The sequence below is a fragment of the Rattus rattus genome, chromosome 7, assembly GCF_011064425.1.
Source record: "Rattus rattus isolate New Zealand chromosome 7, Rrattus_CSIRO_v1, whole genome shotgun sequence".
Lineage (NCBI taxonomy): Eukaryota > Metazoa > Chordata > Mammalia > Rodentia > Muridae > Rattus > Rattus rattus.
Window position 1 is genome coordinate 122,881,543 of NC_046160.1, and position 19,470 is coordinate 122,901,012.

At 47.7% G+C, this 19,470-nt stretch overlaps 1 protein-coding gene across 1 annotated transcript; it reads right to left on the bottom strand.

Annotated features, from left to right (window-relative positions):
* Window positions 1-4,625: 4,625 nt before the first annotated feature.
* Tcl1a (T cell leukemia/lymphoma 1A) lies at window positions 4,626-10,629 on the bottom strand. The gene is made up of 4 exons (XM_032909007.1): window positions 10,455-10,629; window positions 6,399-6,569; window positions 5,980-6,039; window positions 4,626-5,544 (listed from the first exon to the last, which is right to left on the bottom strand). The coding sequence occupies exons 1-3, from the start codon at window positions 10,572-10,574 to the stop codon at window positions 5,992-5,994; spliced, it is 339 nt and encodes a 112-aa protein (XP_032764898.1). The 5' UTR covers window positions 10,575-10,629; the 3' UTR covers window positions 4,626-5,544; window positions 5,980-5,991.
* Between the last annotated feature and the right edge of the window lie 8,841 nt (window positions 10,630-19,470).

Here is a 19,470-nt window from a genome sequence, read left to right on the forward strand (position 1 = left end):
TAAAACAGAGACAGAAGGAACACCCATTCAGAGCCTGCCCCACATGTGGCCCATACATATACAGCCACCCAATTAGACAAGATGGATGAAGCAAAGAAGTGCAGGCAGACAGGAGCCGGATGTAGATCTCTCCTGAGAGACACAGCCAGAATACTGCAAATACAGAGGCGAATGCCAGCAGCAAACCACTGAACTGAGAACAGGACCCCCGTTGAAGGAATCAGAGAAAGAACTGGAAAGCTTGAAGGGGCTTGAGACCCCATATGAACAACAATGCCAAGCAACCAGAGCTTCCAGGGACTAAGCCACTACCTAAAAGACTATGCATGGACTGACCCTGGACTCTGACCTCATAGGTAGCAATGAATAATCTAGTAAGATCACCAGTGTAAGGGGAAGCCCTGGGTCCTGCTAAGACTGAACCCCCAGTGAACGTGATTGTTGAGGGGAGGGCGGCAATAGGGGGAGGATGGGGAGGGGAACACCCATAAAGAAGAAAGAAGGGGAGGGGGTGGGTTAGGGGGATGTTGGCCCGTAAACCAGGAAAGGGAATAACACTGGAAATGTAAATAAGAAATACTCAAGTTAATAATAATAAAAAAAAAAAAGAAAGAAAGCAAGCAAGCAAGCTCCTTGGGTTCCTGTCTTAGACACCTCATGCCCTTCCCTCATAGTCTTTGTTAAAAAAAACCAGCAGGCTCAATTGGGACCCTTTCCCACCACTGGAAGTCCGAGCTTGCCTGGATGTATCTGTCGTCTTCCTCCAGAGACATCTGAGAAACACAGTAAGAACGGCCACAGTTACCGGCCCACGGCAGCATCTGCTGCCCTGGTCCATACCTCTGTCTGCCTCACAAACCACTGGGTCTCTGGAAGCCATGACTTCCAAGATCCACATTAGTTTCCTAGGACTATCCTACTTAGTTCTAGGGACTTGTGACAGCAGAGTAAGGACTGGAGCCTGAGGTATCAAAATCCACAGAAAAGCAGCCATTGGTAGAGGGAGTGTGGAAGCCCCTCCCTACTTGGGCATCCCTAAGGAACAAGCCCTTCCTGGGAGAACTGGGTGCTATGTAATGTAAATGTCCTTTAAAGGGTCATGCCCCTGGAGGCTCAGGGCTTTGGGGGGCTCACTAGCCTACACCCTAACCCCCTACCCCCACCTGAATGCTTTCCCTTTCCGAATGAGCTGTCTTTATTTCTAATCATGTGTCCCTGGTCCAATTCCTTCTAATAGGAACCTGGGTACTCTGGCAGGTGTCTCGGAGACTCAGGCCAGTAACAGGCTGACTGGATTAATTTGTATTTTCCTATAGTCCTGGCAGGCAGAAAGCTGACAGCAAGGTGTGGACAGAGCTGACATCTTCTGAGGACTCCCTCCATGGTTGTGCATAGCTGCTCTCTTCCCAGTGACATTCCTTCCGAGCCTAAGTCCCAGTCTCCTTTTCTCAGCAACCACAGGGCCCAGCCAGATGACCCCATTTTGCCCTAATCGCTTCCTCAAAGATCCTGTCCTTACATTCTAAGGAACTCAGAGTTAGGACCTCGAGGTAGGGATGGGACATCTCTCCTCTCGTGAGAATCTTATGGCTCTCCTTACTCCTCCAAGCTGCTGAACAACCTCACCCTGTGAGTAACTGACAAACAGGAAGCCTCTCTCTTGGGATAGTTGATCTCAATTGCCCTACCTAATTGGGATGCATCTCTGTGTGGGTGGGGCTGGGGGGTATTTCCTGGAAGGATTAGCTAAGAAGAAGACTCTCTCCCAGGATGGTCAGTACTTTCTGGCAGTGGCCCAGATAGAAACAAGTCTGAGAAGCCCTGGGATAGTGGTGAATGCGTTTAATCCCAGCACTCGGGAGGCAGGGGTAGGAGAATCTGTGGGCTCAAGGCTAACCTGGTCTATACACTAAGATCCAGGATGGAGCCTGTCTCAAGAAACAAAACAAATAGGAGGATGAAGGTGAGGAGGAGGAGGACGATGACGAGGACGATAGGGGGAGACAAAGTTGAAGAGGAGAATGTCATCTAAGGGGGAAGCAATTCTGGTTTCCCTGTTCACCATCCAGAAGGGGAGCTTGTCTCCAGGAAGATTTCACACATTTCCAACAACTTGTCAGACCAGCTTGCAGGGCAGACTGACAGGCAGGACCTCACCAGAGACTGCTTGGCTTGCTTACCTCTGGTCCTCTGGGTCATTCTAAAGGCCAGGTTAGGACTCCTGGGTGGATTTAGGGTGTTGCTGGATCTCTTTGCTCCTCTTCTCAGAGAGGACATGTTGGATTTCCTTTTTTTTTTTTTTTTTGCTTTTCATTATTATTTAATTGGTCTATGGAGAAAGGGTGGTAGGGCCTGGCTTATTAGGAAGCAGTAAGGGCTCACACTCTGATCCAAAAAGCTTCCATAACACCTTTATTTCCAGTAATTTTGTACCTTAGTATGTAATGCCTAGACCAGAAGTCAAAGACTTGGCTTATGGGCCAAATATGGCCAAGCCTTGTTTCTATAAATAAAGTTTTATTGAGCATAGCCACACTTAACATTTATGCAATATCTATGGTTCTTGAAACAACGGTAGAATTGAACAGTTACAATAGACTTTATGGAACGTAAAACCCCAAATAGTATCTGGCCCTTTATAGAAAAGTTTTGCCAATTTCTGCTCTAGACTTCTTAACTGTTTTTCTTTTCTTCTTGTCCCTTTAGGGTCTACTTCGCACAGTGGCTGGAGGTCATCCAGACTGCATTATTTCCTGAGGCTCTTAGCATAAATTTTTGTTCTGAATGGCAAGGCCTACCAGGGTCCATGCCAACCAGGGACCCTGGCTGACCCTGGAGTGCAGGATATCACTTCTCCCCCTCCTTACATGAGTGTTACCACCTCAGAGAGGCCTTCAAGGCCCTGTCCCCTTCACGGCTCCTCCTCCTCGCATGCAGTAACAGCTGCTGTCTTCACTTCTGGTTCTGAACCAAAGGCAGAGAACCCAGCAAGGGAGCCCTGGTAGCCAGAAAAGCATATATTTCAGACCAGACTCCCAGTGATCTGGGGTAACTGCTGGTCTCTGGGTCCTCATTGAGTCAGGAAATCTGGGGTAATGAGAGCCTGCCATTTCTACCGCAAAACAAACAAAACCTGAAACTGCCACAAAATTAACACTGAGTTGGCTTTATGGTCATGAGAAGAAATCAGAATGGTAGATTGGCAGTTCCCATCAGTCCTCTGGGACTTCCTCATGTCTTTGTGGTGATCTGACTGTGCTCTTTCCCGACTTCTTGGAAGACCAAAAAGCAATTTAGGGGCAGTTGCCCACTTTAGCACGAGTGACTCCACAGTGGTGATGGTGAGTGCCTGTCACGGGAGCCCCATCCTAACACAGCAGTTTGCCAGCGCCTCACGTCTTGGTAAGGCTTAAAAGAGACGCTCTATGATAACCACACAGTCGGCACACTGTCATCACTTTAAAATACTGTGTGTGGTACATGTGCAGGCCACATGCACACGCACGTGTGTGACTGGATGGCAGAACACCCAGGCTATCATGCTAAGTGAGATGAGCCAGTCCAACAGGATGAACCCTACATGTTTCTACTTACAAGAGGCACCTAAAGCAGATAGGTCATAGGAGCAGACAGTGAAGTGATTGTGAGGGACTGTGGAGAAGAAGAAAAAAGAAAAACATCCTGAAACATTACAGCTTGTAAGCCACTCTTAAGTGTGTGCGAGCATGCGTGTGTGTGTGTGTGTGTGTGTGTGTGTGTGTGTGTGTGTGTGTGTGTTTAGAGAACCCTAAGCACAGATTATCTTAGGGTGTTTTTTTTTTTTTTGTGAGCTAGAATCTCTGTGTAGCCCTGGCTATCCTGAAACTTGTGTAGATCAGGCTAGTCTCAAACTCAGAGATCCACCTGCCTCTGCCTCCCAGGTACTGGAGGTTCAAGGAGTGCATAGCTACCCCACCCAACATACACACAGCCTCCTAGGTAAATTTTGATCCTATCAAGATGACAATGATCACAGGTGGCCATGCTTTTGGTCCAGTGTAGGTGAGGGGGATGGGAGACAGGGAGTGAGAAGAGGTGGATTTCTCATACAATTTTTCTTGCTGTACACTCAGAGCACTTCTTCCCTTTCCTTATCCAACCACATCTTTGGGGCAGCTGAGGACTAGCACTGTACAGCGATAAGAAGGAAGCAGGACCCAAGGCCCTTTCTGGCTCCTTTCCTAAGGTAACCCTTGTCGTCTTCTGAGGCCCTACTCTTAAGGAGTGTGAGGACCAGCAGGTCATGACAACCAGCAGAGAACAGGGCAGGGAGGAGGGGAGAGGGGCTAGCCTGTGACTGGGTTAGACTGTGTCTGAGGGCATGGGTGGAGGGAGGGAGGGAGGGCTGGGGTGAAAGTGGTGGTGGGAGTTTCACCTGAAGAGACCTGGCTGGGACTGAGAAATAGAACGCACACTTGGCAGGACAGCATTCCAGACCTGAGGGTATTCAGGGTTTGAGGCAAAGGTAGGATCATATCAAGGGGGCTGGGTACCAGGACTGGCCAGTAATGACGGTTTTGAGGTTGTTGCCACTTCCAACGGTTCTGAAATCATAACTCCGAGAGCACTGAGGTTTGAGAATTTATAGAGTTCTATAAAGCTTTATTAAGTCTGGCCTTATCTCTAAAATGGAAACATATAAAATCCCACACATTCCCTTTCAACATTCTTACTGGAAGACCACGGCTTCTCTGGGAGACCCCAGAGCAGTCTTCTCTCTTATTTCTTGGCATCTCGGTCAAGGATGGAAGCCAGTTCGGCCCAACTTAGGTGAGTGAGATATTTAATCGGTTAACAGGAAGTGCTTACATTCAATACAGTATCTGAACACCAAGGGAGAGAGGCCAAGAGTGGGCAAGCTAAGGGCTCATCTGAATCAGCTCCATTCCCTGGCCTCCTGCTCTAGTGAGGTTTGCATAGCCCTGGCTGCAAGCACCCGGGTTCTACGACAGGGAAATGGAGCTAATGGAGCTCTCTGGTCTTAAACTGCTTTCCAACCACGTCTGCGTTTGTTGGGTAGGTGAAGGTTCACAGGCCAGGCGGGTACAGGCACCACAGCACACCTTGAGAGATGGCGGACCTGGGGTCTGCCCGATTCAAATGACTTGGTCTCGTCCCTCGTGGTGTATGTACAACTGAGGGCCCATTGGGAAGGCAAACTGGCAAGCCAGACACTAGCTGTCTTGAGAGGCAAAAGGGAAAGGCAGAAAAAAAAAATCAATCAGCTGAGAAGATCAGAGGTGGGCACCACTGGGCACCTAGAGGAGGTGAGGAGAATGGGGATCTTCCCTGAACCCCTTGCCAGGGAGCCGGTAGAGTGGAAGAGCCAACCAAGGCAGCAGAGCGGGCGACAGGAACATGAGAAGGGGCAGCCTCTGGATGGATTTTTCTTCTTGGAGCCCAGTGTGGAGGAGAAAGGACATGCCTAGCCAACAGAGCGAATGTAAGTACCAGCATCTCCCCTGTGGGCTCAGGCCTGGGCAAGGGAGACAGGAGCTGCAGGGCCTGGGGAGAGAGAAGGCAGGGTCAGAGGGACAGCTAAGGAGCAGGCACTGGGGATTGCTGGGTGGGTGGTTAGTCAGCTCCTGATGCTGAAGTTGGATCTTATGCCTGGGTCAGGGCCAAACAGCACCACTGTGAAGGGAGTGGGTAAGAAAAAAAAAATGGAGAAACCTGCTTCAGTGTAATTATCTGCAGATCCCCAGCTGAGATGGTAGGATGGCTCAGCAGTCATCTCTTAATAGACAACTGATGGTGAACAATGGGGCCCTGTAAACATGGGTGTAGCTGGAGCTCCTCAGGTGGTAAAGGAGAGACATGGACACTTCCAGGAAGTCTGTCCTACTCTGGGCACTCTGAGGACAGCTGCTGGGGAGGGGCTGTCACATCTTTCATAGAGAAGGGCCCTCCTTCCTCCAGATGGAGCTTTGGGGCACTCACCATGTCTCAACGTTACTCAGAGTCCAACATTTCAAGTAGCATGTCCTCATCATCTTTGAACTAAGGGTAGAGAAGGAGAGAGACAAAGGAGTGGTCAGACCAGCCCTGAGAATTCCCCTTTCATTCTGGCTCAGCTTTCCTCAGCCTGGGTTAGTACTGGGACCCGAGGTGAGGTGGCTAGCCCTCTCAACTGGACTGTCAGTGACTACCACAAGAGGGTTCCTAGTGACAAGGGGTTTGGCTAAGACCTCAGACGATGGCTTCTTTTATCCAACCCTTAGAGAAACATCTGCATTTAGTTCCCCTTCTATTAGCTTCTGGTGCCAGGGTTGAGGGAATATAGAGCTAGCCCATGCCAAGACCAGAGACCAGGATCACCCAAGACTGCCCACTCAGTCCTTGGGGTAAGATGTGCTTGCCTTGATGTGGTACACTATCTGCCAGAACTCGGAGTTACTGCTTCGGTACCTTTCCTCAGGGTATAGCTGCCACATTAAAGGCAGCTCATACGGCACCAGCTGACTTGGGGTCATGGAATCCCCCAAGGTGACATCTTTCTGTCGCATGATCACCTGGAATTTTCCGTTACTCTGCAGAGGCAGAACAGAAAGAACACAACCTTTGCCTCCTGCTGACTACTGTTGGGCTCCTCTGAGCACACCACCAGCGGCCATTCTGTCACTCGGGGGGCGTGGGGCTGTCCCCACAGCCTGAGCATAGACACCAACCCTGGACCCAACTCTATAGCCCAGGCACAATCTTAGGAACTCTGGCTGGACCAGGGTTTAGTCATCCTCAGGGAGCTCTTTTCCTGCCAACCTCCTGTTGCTAGGGTAAGCCATGCAGCCCTCCGGTTTGGTCCCAAGTGTGGGTATGGGGAGGGTCATGCATGCACAGCAGAGAGGACAACCTTGGGTGTCATCTCTTGGACATTATCTACTTTTTCTTTCGTCTATTTACTATTGAGACAACATCTCTAATTGGCTTGGAGTTCACCAAAAACACCTCACAAGAAAACAAACAAACAAACAAAACCAAAGCCCAACCCAAACCAACCAAATGAAAACTGGATGGTTTGGCTGGTCAGCTCCAGAGATCTGCGTGTAGCTGCTTCCTGAGTGCAGTCTCCATAGCCATCCTTATACTTACAAAGCGAACACTTCGGCAACCTTACCCAGCCTTGCCAGGTTATCATTTTGTCCAGTGTCCTCTTTTAAATGAGGTCTCGGTCCATGGACCTGCTGTGGAAACTGTAAGTGAAATGCACTGTCTTTCCTATCAGAGGGTTAAATGAGATCAAGGAGCCACCACCTCTAAAGAGGTTGGCATGGGACCCATGAGCAAAAATCCCTCCTTAGAGCCTGAAGTTTTCTAAGATCTAAGTATGCATTTAAGGTTGCGATCTGTTTTCAAAGTTATGCTTCGCTCACTGACCAACAGCGCAGCTCTGAGTCATTCAATCACATAGGCATGGAGTTGACCAACGGGTGTAAGGCTCTGGACCACTCTGGCAGGAATACAACTTAATGTCTTTGCATTGTGTGATCATTCTCTTGAGGACACCCTGCACCCCCCTCCACACACACACACACTCATTTCTAACACTTAGAATCTGGCGACAGCAACATTTCTCCTTCACTAGCATGGCTCCTCTGGGCTATGGCAACAGTTTCCTCCGTTACTGTCTTCAGATGCCAGGGTTATGGAAGTCATGGCTGCTAGATTCCCAATACTTTCTCCTCATGGGCAGAGTGAGTCCAGGGCCCACAGAAATCCACAAAGCCTACACCAGAAGCGTCTCTGCCTCCCCCAACTGTTCTGTTCACACCCCTCCATGATCCATGTCGTCCCAGCCACAATGTGATGCCTGGTTTGTGGGGTTCTCACAGTCTACGCAGCAAGCCTCACCAAATCTGCGAAGGGCGAGCTCCCTTTTGGGCAGCCCTCGGTTCAAATGTAGGTCTATAAAGAACAAACACTACATAAAAACCACGTTAGAGTAGTGATGAAACATATAGTTTTATTACCTGACAGGAGTTAAAATTCATTGTTTTGAAGCAGGACCTCATCATATCTAATTCTTGCCAGTTTGGAACTTGCTCTACAGGCCAAGCTAGCCTCAGACTTACAGAGCTCCACCTGTCTCTGCCTCCCAAGTGCTGAAAATCAAGGGAGAATACCACATAGGCACCACATATAGTCAGTTCCTGTCCATCATGTGCATCCTGGGAAATCAAACTCAGGTCATCGGGTTTGGTGGCCGTAGTGGCTATTCCTGGTTGTTAACTTGACTGTATCTGGAATGAACTACAATCCAGAATTGGAAGGCTCACCTTTGACCCTGATCTTGAGGTTGGGAGATACAAGTTTCTAACCTGGATCTTGAGGCACAGTGGCTATGCATCCCAGGAGCTTAAGGCAAGGAGATCTCTGAGTTCAAGGTCACCTGGGACAAAACAAGTCCCTGACCCAGGCATGGGGGTACACAACCATTAATCTGGGACACCCCTTCTGCTGGAGATTTACATAAGGACACTGGAAGAACGAAGGGTCTCTTTTTTTGTCTGCCTGCCTTGTAGCACTGAGCCACCACTAGAACCTTGATCTTCCATTCACAGCTGCTACTGACCATGGTTGGAGAGCTGGACTACAGACTAAGTCATTGACCAATTCTCCCGTAAGTTCCATGGCTCTAGAGAACCCTAAGACAATGGGAAACCTGTTCTCAGCCACCTCACCAGCTCCTGAAAATGAGTTTTATCCACCGATTTGGGATGGAAAAAACAAAACGGAAAATTCACCACCTAAACACACAAAGCATCTTCCCCCAAACACACACACACACACACACACACACACACACACACCCAGTACAAGCAAACCATACAAGGCAGACCAGTTAAGACCCGGTGGGACCAAACAGCACAGGCCTGCAATGCCTACTACTCAATAAGCTGAGGCAGGAGGACGGATCCTAAGTCCAAGGCCTACCTGGGATACAAAGGGAGCTTAAGGTCAACCTAAGCAGCTAAGACCAAGTCTCAAAACTGAAGACGTGTACAAAAGGGCTGGGCTGTGGCTGTGCAGTAGAGTTCTCGTCTGTTCTGCACAGAGCCCTGGGTTTGCTCCTCAGCAGTGCAGGGGAAGAGAAAGCAATTTGAAACAAGACGACTCAAAATGTGACAGGCGACCACAGTCTGTGAGTTCACAGTGTGCTGACGCCCCCTCCCCACAGCACAACTCACTTCCCCCAACCCCAACCCCCATGCCTACTTTCTTCCCCCACAGGACTCATCTGCCAGCCTAATCATTACTTTGGTTACCCCATTCCCCACTGCACCTCCTTCCCAAGAATAGGGCTCCTACCATACTCCCTGCGTGCCCTCAGTGCGGACCTGTGTTTGGGATTGACACTAAGCACTCTCAGGTGTTTAACCAGTGCACTTTTTCCCCCAACGTGAGACCACTCCTGTGTAATGATCTGCGGACGACGAGATCAGTTGAATCTGTTAAGTCAGATTGTGGTGCCAGGTGTGTAAGCTCCACCATTCACAGCCCGTTGAGTCAACAATCTAACCACTGCTACAAATTATCCTGTTTCCTTATTAACGCACACATACACGGCTTCTTCAGCCATGGGAAATAAACCCTGCCTTGGAGTTCGCTACCAGGTTCCTCCTGTTCAGACAGCATCTACCACAGCTCTGGAACACTCGCTGGCTCACAGTTTGGATGAAAAGCTAGTCGTTAACCGGACATTAACAAGAAATAGACACCCATGTTGTCTTCACACGTCTGACTTAATGTTTAAAACAAAAAAAAACTAGATATATGTAAAGTTAGCGTTGTAAAATGACAGCAAGAATGTAAATTTAAGAGCCCAGAACGTGGCTCCACCATTTACTAGCAGCACCCCAAGGCTGCCAGGAAGCCCCGCCATCTACTAGTCACTCCCAAGGCTCACAAGCCCCAACTTTGCCGGAGTGGAGCCAGTTCTCAGGCCCTGGCGTACCACGCAACGTCTCAGCAGTTTAATTTTGCTTTTATAGCTTCCCTTGGCTTTACAAGTGGAACACTTTCTGCTGGAAAGTACCTCTAGAAGAGATTTCTTTTGAAAGCACCAATGTTCATTAAGACCCATGCCGAGGATTCCACACGCAAAACAAAGTTAAGTCTTATTACCAACGTGGATACTACTGGCTACCCAATTTTATGGTTTAGGGAAGCCTTGTTTCACCCCAAATCATAATCACACACCCCAGGCAATGTGTGAGAGGGGCTTGTTCACTGAACTCGGGGTGCCCCCACCCTCCTCCAGGCAGGCCCACAAGGCCCGACTCATCTGGGGTTTCCCTAGTCCTCCTGTTTCAGGCACAAGGAACCCGCTGTACTCTGGTCTCCTGTTCCCAGGACTCCCAAGCCCAGACAGGGTATACCCCTGCTGCCCGACCCGCTAGCCCCAAGGCGGTTGGTACCTTGATGACTATCGGCAACCAGCTTCGACGAAATTCATCCAAATACACGTGCTTCTCCCAGAGCCACAGGCGGTCGGGGTGTGGGGGTGTCTCTGGCCTGTATGCCAGCTGGTTAGCCATGGCATCCGGTCGGAGCAAGAAGCAGAAAATTGCAATGCCAGTCCGTGATAAAGCGACTTCCTAAGCAGAGAGCATAAGAAACTTGGCTATTTATCACCACCAGGTGTGGGCCTGTGCCCCCTGGAGCGAGGCGGGGCGGAGCGGGGCGGGGCAGCGTAGTGTGGGTGGGGCGAACCACAAGGATGGTACGCAGGACACTCAAGTGGACTTCCACCAGGTCTAGGTTTGCAGAACTGACCCCATCAGACCTAGGGTTCTTCAAGGCCCCCAGGAGATGTTGCTTTTCTCCAGGTACACCCGGCCACCGGAAAGGTATCCAGGACCTGTCAGGAAAAACAGCCCTTTGCGTCCTTTATGGTGAGACCCCACGGTCCTAGCTACTTTGTGTGACTGCTCAAGCCACACCCCCCGGATGGCAGAACACCCAGAGTGAGGTCCATCTACATATCTCCTGGGATCAGAAACCAGTCCGGTTCTCCATCACCTTCAGCCAGTCCTTTTGGGTGACACAGGCAGTTTCCTTTGCAAAGTTCAGTCCCCTCCCTCTTCCGCGCATGACTTTTTCCATGGCTCTGATGAGGCTGTGGTCTTCTAATAAGTCTTGCAAAACATACTTTTGAAAACATGGGTTTACTGTCTTTGTCCTCCGACTTAGAGAATGCATCAGTCCAGACCCAAACCCTCCCTACACCCAAGATCAATGGATTTGGAAAGTCTCTGAGTTGCTCAACCAAAACTGTCTCGTTGTAAACAAATAGGGAAAACCAACTTTCATTATTTTACAGTAACGCGTGCCCATTAAGGCAATTAAGAAATTAATGGAAAACACAGAAAACCCAACTCTGGGCTGGATGCTTCAAACAGCCCTTCAGCTAGCATCTGAGCCTTGGCCTCACTGAGGACTCAACGGAGGAAGCCATTTGTGGTCTTCGGAAGGTCAATCCCCCAGAAGTGCCAAAATGGCCTGAGGTCAGCCTGGTGGGTTCAGATTAACCGGAAAAAGAAACAAAGAAAAGACTTAAGCCCTTCAAGCGCAGACCTTGGCCTTCAGAATTCAGACTGGCTGCTTTTGTGCCCATTTCCCTGTAGATGACTGTCTCCAGACCCAGGTAACTGCGTAGAAAGATGAAGACTTTTGGAATAAGCTTGGTGTGGAAGTTCTGGGTGAGTGCAGCCTTAGCAGGAGGATAATTACTTTTTTTTTTAAAAGATTTATTCATTTATTATATACAAGTACACTGTAGCTGTCTTCAGATACACCAGAAGAGGGCATCAGATCTCTTTATAGATGGTTGTGAGCCACCATGTGGTTGCTGGGAATTGAACTCATGACCTCTGGAAGAGCAGTCGGGTGCTCTTAACCGCTGAGCCGTCTCTCCAGCCCAATTACTTATTTTTAATTCATTATTTTGTGTTTGTATTTGGGTGTACCTGCCATGTAGGGCTCGGAGAAAAACATCGTAGGTCCTCGTAGGAACTTATAGGTCCCTGGGATTGAACTCAGGTTGTCCTAGGCTGGGTGGCAAACACTTTCACACGTCGAGCCTTCTCACTGACCCACAAGTCCAGTTTAAATTGTGCTGGTGGGCACAGCATTTGTGGCAAGGGGAAAGAGCCCCCCAGAAGCCCGGATGGCCCAATCCAGGCACAGACACGGCCCCAGGGAAATCTGCTGATTTTCTTCCTCCACTCTCTGCTTTCCTATGTGGTGTTGGAGAAAGCGAGGGTTCTAGGATTCCGGTTCCTTTTCTTCTCTGAAAATATTTCTGAAAGTTTGCACTCAGGCCTTTCGATACTGAGCTAGAGTAGACCCCAGTCTTGTGTGGTGTTTCATTCAGAAAGGTTTCAGAATAACAAAACAGGCCCGTCCGGGAGTGGGGCAAGTGTCCACTTTGATACTTTTAAAATGTAAATTTCACAACGGGGGCCGGGGGGGGGGGGGGGGGGCGGGGAACAATAGCTATTAAGGGACTCCAAGCAGGAGGAGCCTAAGATTTCAGGGCTCCAAGCCTGTCAGCCAGAGTTTTAGAATTTTCTGTTCCCTTTGAATCTTTCTGTTCTTAGTCCTTGAGTTCTCACGCGTTAAGCGCCTGGACTTCACAAAGCAGCCATCCTCCTGAACTCTGACATCTTGGCGTCCTGCCTCAGGTCTTCTTTCGCCTTGACCGCTATCACCTGTGAACTTGGTCAGCCCTTTGCTAGTTTGGCTTCCGCTGCGATGAATGAGGAGCAGAAGCTCCTCCTCCTCGGATCCTTCAGACAGGTCATTTCAGAGACCGAAACCCCTGATACCAGCTCAGGAAAGCCTGTATAGCTTTTAGCAGGAAGTTTTTGCACCAAGCATTTTGTGGAACGCTCTAGTCAGGAATTCCAATTAGTGGCCAAAAGGAGGACCCGTTCTAGAGCCTCCAGACTAAAAGTATGGTCCTTTGGGCTCACCGCGCAGCATCACCTGGCGCTTGTAAAGAATGGGGTTGTGAGCCCTCCCAGGCCTCTGGAGTCAGACTGCACAGGAACAAGAACCCCAGGTGATTCCTGGGCAGAACGAGGGGGTCAGGGGTGTGCTGGGGTAGTGGATGGAGGTGTTTCAGAAGGGGGAGATGATACTCTTAGCAAAGCACCAAGCTTTTTGCATTTCCTTGTGACACAGGAGTTTAGTTCTCTCGTTTTAGGTCGAACTCAAGTCTACTACACAAAATGTTTGTTCTTAGAGGAAAGTCCTGGTAACCAAGGCCACTCTAATCCAAACTTTGCCAGTGAGTGATACCTCTGGCTGTAGTGGGCCCAAGTTTCTGGGTAGAAGTGGGTCTCTTTCTGAGCTTTCTCTGTTCTGTTGCATTTCTATGATAAAACCACACTTCTGAATAAATCATTTATGAATTTTGAATACCAGGGAGACCTTGCCTTTCTTATTTTTTTCAAAATTATTTTAACTGCCTAGGGGTGTTTGCACTTTGCATTTAGTGTTTGGGGAGGATTTGATTGCCATCTTACTGAGTGTGTACATCAGGCAGAAACTAGCCTTTTTTGGGATTTAATAACATCTTCATTAAAGTGTTATTTTTGTTTGGCATAGTTATGCTGTTTTATAGTTTTGTTGAATGGTATGTGTGTGAATGTGTGTGTGTGTGTGTGTGTGTGTGTGTGTGTGTGTTGCATGCACATTAGAGGTGTGGGTGCCTGTGTGGATACATACAAAGACCAGAGTGGAACCTCTGGTGTCTTCTTCTTCTCCTCCCTGTATTGCCTTAAGGCATGCTCTCTGGCTGAACTGAAAGTTTGCCATGTAGGCTAACGGCCAGCAAGTTCTCAGGATTCTTTTGTATCCACCTCTTAAAGGTGGGGTTATGTGCACCAGCAGTCATGCCTAGCTCTTTACAAGAGTGCTGGAGATTGGAACCCTGGTCTTAGGCTTGTGGTTTTGATGTTAGTTCCTAGAATGATGGCACACTACTGAATTTCGGTGGTGTTCTCATATTTAGCATATTCGACTCTCCCATTTTAATTTTAATGGTTAGTTTATCTGTAACCGTTTTTCTACACCCCCCCCGTCCTTATATATCCGTTTTTGTCTGTCAGTCTTTCTCTCAGTATCTAGCTCTGTCTTTTTGTCTCATTGAGTTTCCCTGTCTGCTAGACTCCGGTACACAGCAGAGGTCACTGCTGGTGGTCATCTGTCTTTAGTAAGAACACTTCACGGGCATGTCAACTCAGGCATGCAATCCTTACACCCAGGGGGCCTGAGGCAAGAGGACTACTCAGAAGGAAGGAAGAAATAAGTAAATGTAAAAGTAAATATGAAGAGCACTTCTAAAATTTAACCATGTCTAGCCATGCTGCTAGAGGTAAGTTTGGGAAGACACATAGTATTAGACTAAGGAATGCTATTACCATTTCTGCGTTCCCACACTCCCTTTCTTTTGTCCTTTGACATGAACGTGAATGGCACTTTCTCCATCTGTTCAGTCTGTAGTCACATGACACAGGTGTTTCAGGTTGCTGACCCTGTACTCAGCGCCCCTGCTTCCTGGCCTTGGAGCCCCCAATCTTTGCAAGGGCGTGGCAAATGTTCCCAGTTCAACTTCTTGTTTTTGGGAATGAGGGTGACGCCTCCCAATCCCTGATAAGCCAGATTGATCTGTCTAGGGCAGCTCTTACTTGGGGGTAGCCTGCTCTAGCATATGAGACCTAACTAAGATCTAGAAAGTTCTTAGCTAGTGCTGTCTTTATGTAGTGTCTCTCTCTCTCTCTCTCTCTCTCTCTCTCTCTCTCTCTCTCTCTCTCTCTCTCTCTTGCAGTTCTTCTAAAGAGAGTGTTGATATGTCTGAGTCTACGCTCCGTGTCTTAGGTTTGTCCTTGTCTGTCTTTCAGCTAATACATTCCAGGAGGTGTGCTTACACTGGCTGTTCTTCAGTTGGCAATTAACTCCCTGAGAGTAGTTGTTACGTGACTTATCTCAGCTAGCAACGCTTTCATTTCAGGCATTATATTATATGTGTATATATATATATATATATATATATATATATATTTATCTACACCATTCATTCATGAGGATGAGCAAGTCAAGAATTCTGTTTTAAACTCATTGGAAGGAAAATGTAAAAAAAAAAAAAATTCTATGGCCATGGAGAAGTGCATTTTAAAAAACCAAGACCTACGGTCTGTAAACGGTAACGGAAAAGAACGCTGAGTTGAAAGCTTTTTAAAAAGTACGGCAAGTCAGTTTTTAAAATAATTCATATGTTAGAAAACATGCACATTATCTGTCTCTATGTGAACACGGGTGACAGGCTGTGAAGAACTTAAGCAAGCTGTTTAAGAAAGAGAGATGCTGGTGAGGACTGAGCAGGGAATCAGAAAAGAGCAGCTCTGCTGGCCACTGAGTCTGTGTGAAGACATTCGCATTATTGGGAGTTAGAACAGCAAATGAGCAGAGCCGCATGGCATAGCTTCCTCCTGTCAGGAGGAGGAGCCTCAGCTGTCTGATGGGCTCCATGCTGGGACATAGTGTACTCTGACCATGCTGTGCCTCTATGTTGGCATTGCCATGGTGGGGGAGGGGGTGGATTTCAACTCAAATTGGAAACAGTGACTCAAGTTTAAAGGTTATTATTATTATTATTATTATTATTATAGTTTTCTTTATGTGTACATAATGTATGAGGTGTGCACTGTGTACATGGAGGGCCCATGGATGTCAAAAGAGAAGACAGCATCTAATCCCCTGGAACTGGAGTTATGGACGGATGGTTATGACCCACTGTATAGGGCTGGGAACTGAATCATCTGGATCTTCTGTATGAACAAGTGCTTTTAGCCACTGAGCCACTTCTCCAGCATATCTCTCTCTCCATATTATATATATATACATATATATATGTGTGTGTGTATGCATATATAAAAAACAATATGTAATATATTAATATTATATATTGATATTTATATATAAAACATCAATATGTAATATATTATAAATAAATATATAAAATAGATAAAAATGTATAGATATTAAGGTTAGGGCCTGGGGACCTTTTACCTTTCACTACAACCCTATAGCCCTGTTTCTTACAACCTCCCTTTAAGATATGGTTTTGCTAAGTTGTCCAGGCTGGCTTTGAACTCTCTCTGTAACCAAGGCAGGCCTTGAATTTTAATCCTGTCTCCCAAATAGCTGAGATTATAGATTGTTCCACTAGAACCAACCCAGTTTATCTCTTATGACCCAAGACTCCTCTTCAAAATCTTATAGATGTCTAACGAGGCAACCTTTAGTAAAATGTGACACAAGCATGCAGCGTGGTACCCAGCACAACTAACCACTTCTACATGGCAGTGTGTCTGGGAGAGCTCAGAATCGGTTCTGGTGAGAGGAAGCCAGAGGCAGAGAGGCTGGCTGCAGTGTGAGATGCACTGTGTATTTGAGACTGGAATTGTATAGTTATGTCAGAGGCAAAAGCTGCCCCAAGTATTTCTCCTGAATTCTTGCTTTAGTTTCTCTGAGCAGAGTGAAATAATGAATGGTGTTTATGTGGGTCTGTATAGGAGGGCAGAGAGCATCAAGTGGAGTCAGAATGAATCCAATCCCTGCCTAAACCACACACGGAAATGGGTGCAAATCCCCATGTTACAGATGACCGTAAGCCCTTGAGAAACTGGTGCTGGACCCCAAGAGCTGGGTGAGGAAATTAGCATTCGTAGTTTGAGCTACCAAGTTCAGGGAGATTCCTTTTCTATTTGTGTGGTGTACAGGTGTGTAGATGTGCACACCCAGATATTCTTGGTCGCTTTGTTCGTGTGCTAATAGTATTGTTTGTGGGAACTCAGAGCGGGCGTGATCACAGTGCCGGTCCTTAGCCTGTCTATTGCTATTTAGTTCAAAGATGCTTATTGTTAAGGTTAAAAGACTATTACGTGTTACTTAAAGACATATGGGATGCAGACAACTATGAGAAAAAGATAGTCATTGGTTTGAAAGACTGGAGTGGTCCTGTGACCTGGAGGGTCCCTCGCATGAGCTTCCCAACAACTGGAAAAGCTATAAACAACAGAGAAGAGGCCTAGATGAGAAATAACCTTTGAAAGCACAGGCCAATGATGATGGTTCCTTCCTTTTTTTTTTTTTTTTTTAATCCAGGGAACTATTTCCGACTTGTGCAGTATCCTTTTCCAAGGTTGAAGAGTTTTAAGGTGATGTCTGGCTATGGAGGTGATATCCGGCTACGGAGAGAAGCAGCCATTGCACCCATGGTTCCGGTGGGACCACTTCATTTTCTGAGCCTCAGTTTCTTCATCTGTAGGTTGGAAAAAAAGTTGCCCTTTGGAAAGCTATGCAAACAAAGAAATGATGGTTGCCCGTAAAAATGCTAGATTAAAGGAGTCCCAGCTGTATTTGAATACGCTATGAATAATCATCGTATTATAATTTAAGTCTAGCCACAGACAAGCCGGGCCCCGGACCTCCTCCACTCCAGATGCCCGCAGATGACAAGGATAATTAAGCAGACCGACTTCAGGCTTCCTGTCCCCAGGTGAGAGTCCCCTGTTAATCAGCACACAAGCTGGGGCCTGCGGTGCCGGAGTGACTCACAGAAAGGACGCAGCGGGTCTTTGTCTGTTGTGCAGCTTATTAATTTAATTCCCCTTGGATGCTTTGTGCTCTGTCTGGAGATGAAACAGCACTTTGATCGGAGGACGAGATGCCAGCTCGCAGTGGGTTCGTGAGTCCCCGGGTGCTGAAGCTGCTTGTTTTGTCCGACTCTGCAAGCTTGCTCCCTCCCACTGAAATCTTGGAGCTGCGTTATGGTGAGTTGCAGGAATCCCACGGAGGAGGAGCTGGAGAAAAGGTGAACTCGAAACTTCTCTTGCCAAATCCACTCCTTGCTTGGGAGTCACTGCCAGCTCTTTCCTTTGCACTATTTTAGTAGCCTAGAACTGGTCTAAAGCGGCCGGTTTGTTTTGCCCACGTTCTCTTCCTGTCTTCCGACTGTCCTTATAACTCCTGACACCACAGTGAGATCTTTGAAATCGTGAGTCCGGCAGGTCACCGCCCTTAGGATAAGTCACAAGCTCCAGAGAAGGTTATATAAGACTAAAGGAGACCTTGCTTCATAAGGAACTGGACAGGGAAACTGGTAATGGCCACCATCCACTAAGAGCAGGAAGATGGTGGCCGGTACAGGGATGGCTGAGATGAGGGAGAAATGAGGGGCTGTAAAATCTGGTAAGGAAGTAGAGTCAGCGGGAAATGAAGACTGGACAGACTTGGTCATAGGGTTTATCACAGCAGTAGAAAATAACTAATCCACAACTGAACCAGGCGACATGAGGCCGAGAGCACTGTGAGGTAAAATTCACACTGCAGAAAGTGGCCATGTGAAGCTAGAAATGAGGTAGTACTGCTCTTGGGGACATCGTGGAAAGAAAGCCGAGCCTTGGCACTGCTAATTGCCGAAAACTTACTTATTCTGTGCCACGTTTTGATATGGATTTATTTCTCAGTCCTACAGAAAATCCTGTGAGGAGAATATCTTCATTCCCACATGAAGAAATGTTCCAGAAGGCTAGAAGCTGTTCTGTGGTTCCGCTAAGATGCAAAGAGTTTTTAAACTTTTTTCTGTTTATTTGTTTCCAGGCTTTTTTGAGACAGGGTTTCCCCGTGTAGCCCTGGCTGTCCTGGAGCTTGTTCTGTAGGCCAGGCTGGCCTCGAACTCAGATTCTTCTGCTTCTGTCTCCTGAGTGCTGGGATTAAAGGCGTGAGCCACCATGCCCTGCCGTGATCCAGACATTCTCAAATATTTGGAGTTATTAAAGGAAATCGGTCCACGAGGACCTATTTGTATGTGTTTGGAGCTGTCTGTGCTGCACAGCTGTGTGCTTGCAAATGCAGCTGCATCCTTAGTGTTAATATAAGGCAAGTGTGAGACAGAGGGACCCACGTGTCCTCAGGGCACGGTGGTGGGGGCCAGCACTGTTAACCTTAGATGATGCTGGCCCTTATGATATACTTTTGTTAGAATAAAGGCTAGGCGTTGTGAATTCTTTTTTAAAAATTAATTTTAATAATTTTAATTAATTTCATGAATGTGAGTACACTGTCGCTGTCTTCGGACAGACCAGAAGAGGACATCAGGTCCCATTACAGATGGTTGCAAGCCACCACGCAGTTGCTGGGATTTGAACTCAGGAGACCTCTGGAAGAGCAGTCAGCGCTCTTAACCGCTGAGCCATCTCTCCAGCCCTGCATTGTGAATTCTTTAGGTCTTTATTGTAAGTATCCTCTCGTTTTGGAAGGAGTGAACGGTCAGGAGTAGGCGGGTCACTCTGGTCTTTGACTGTCAGCAAATGGACCCTTTCCTTTCACCTGACAGCCTGGAGTGGGCTATAAGTCACCGGC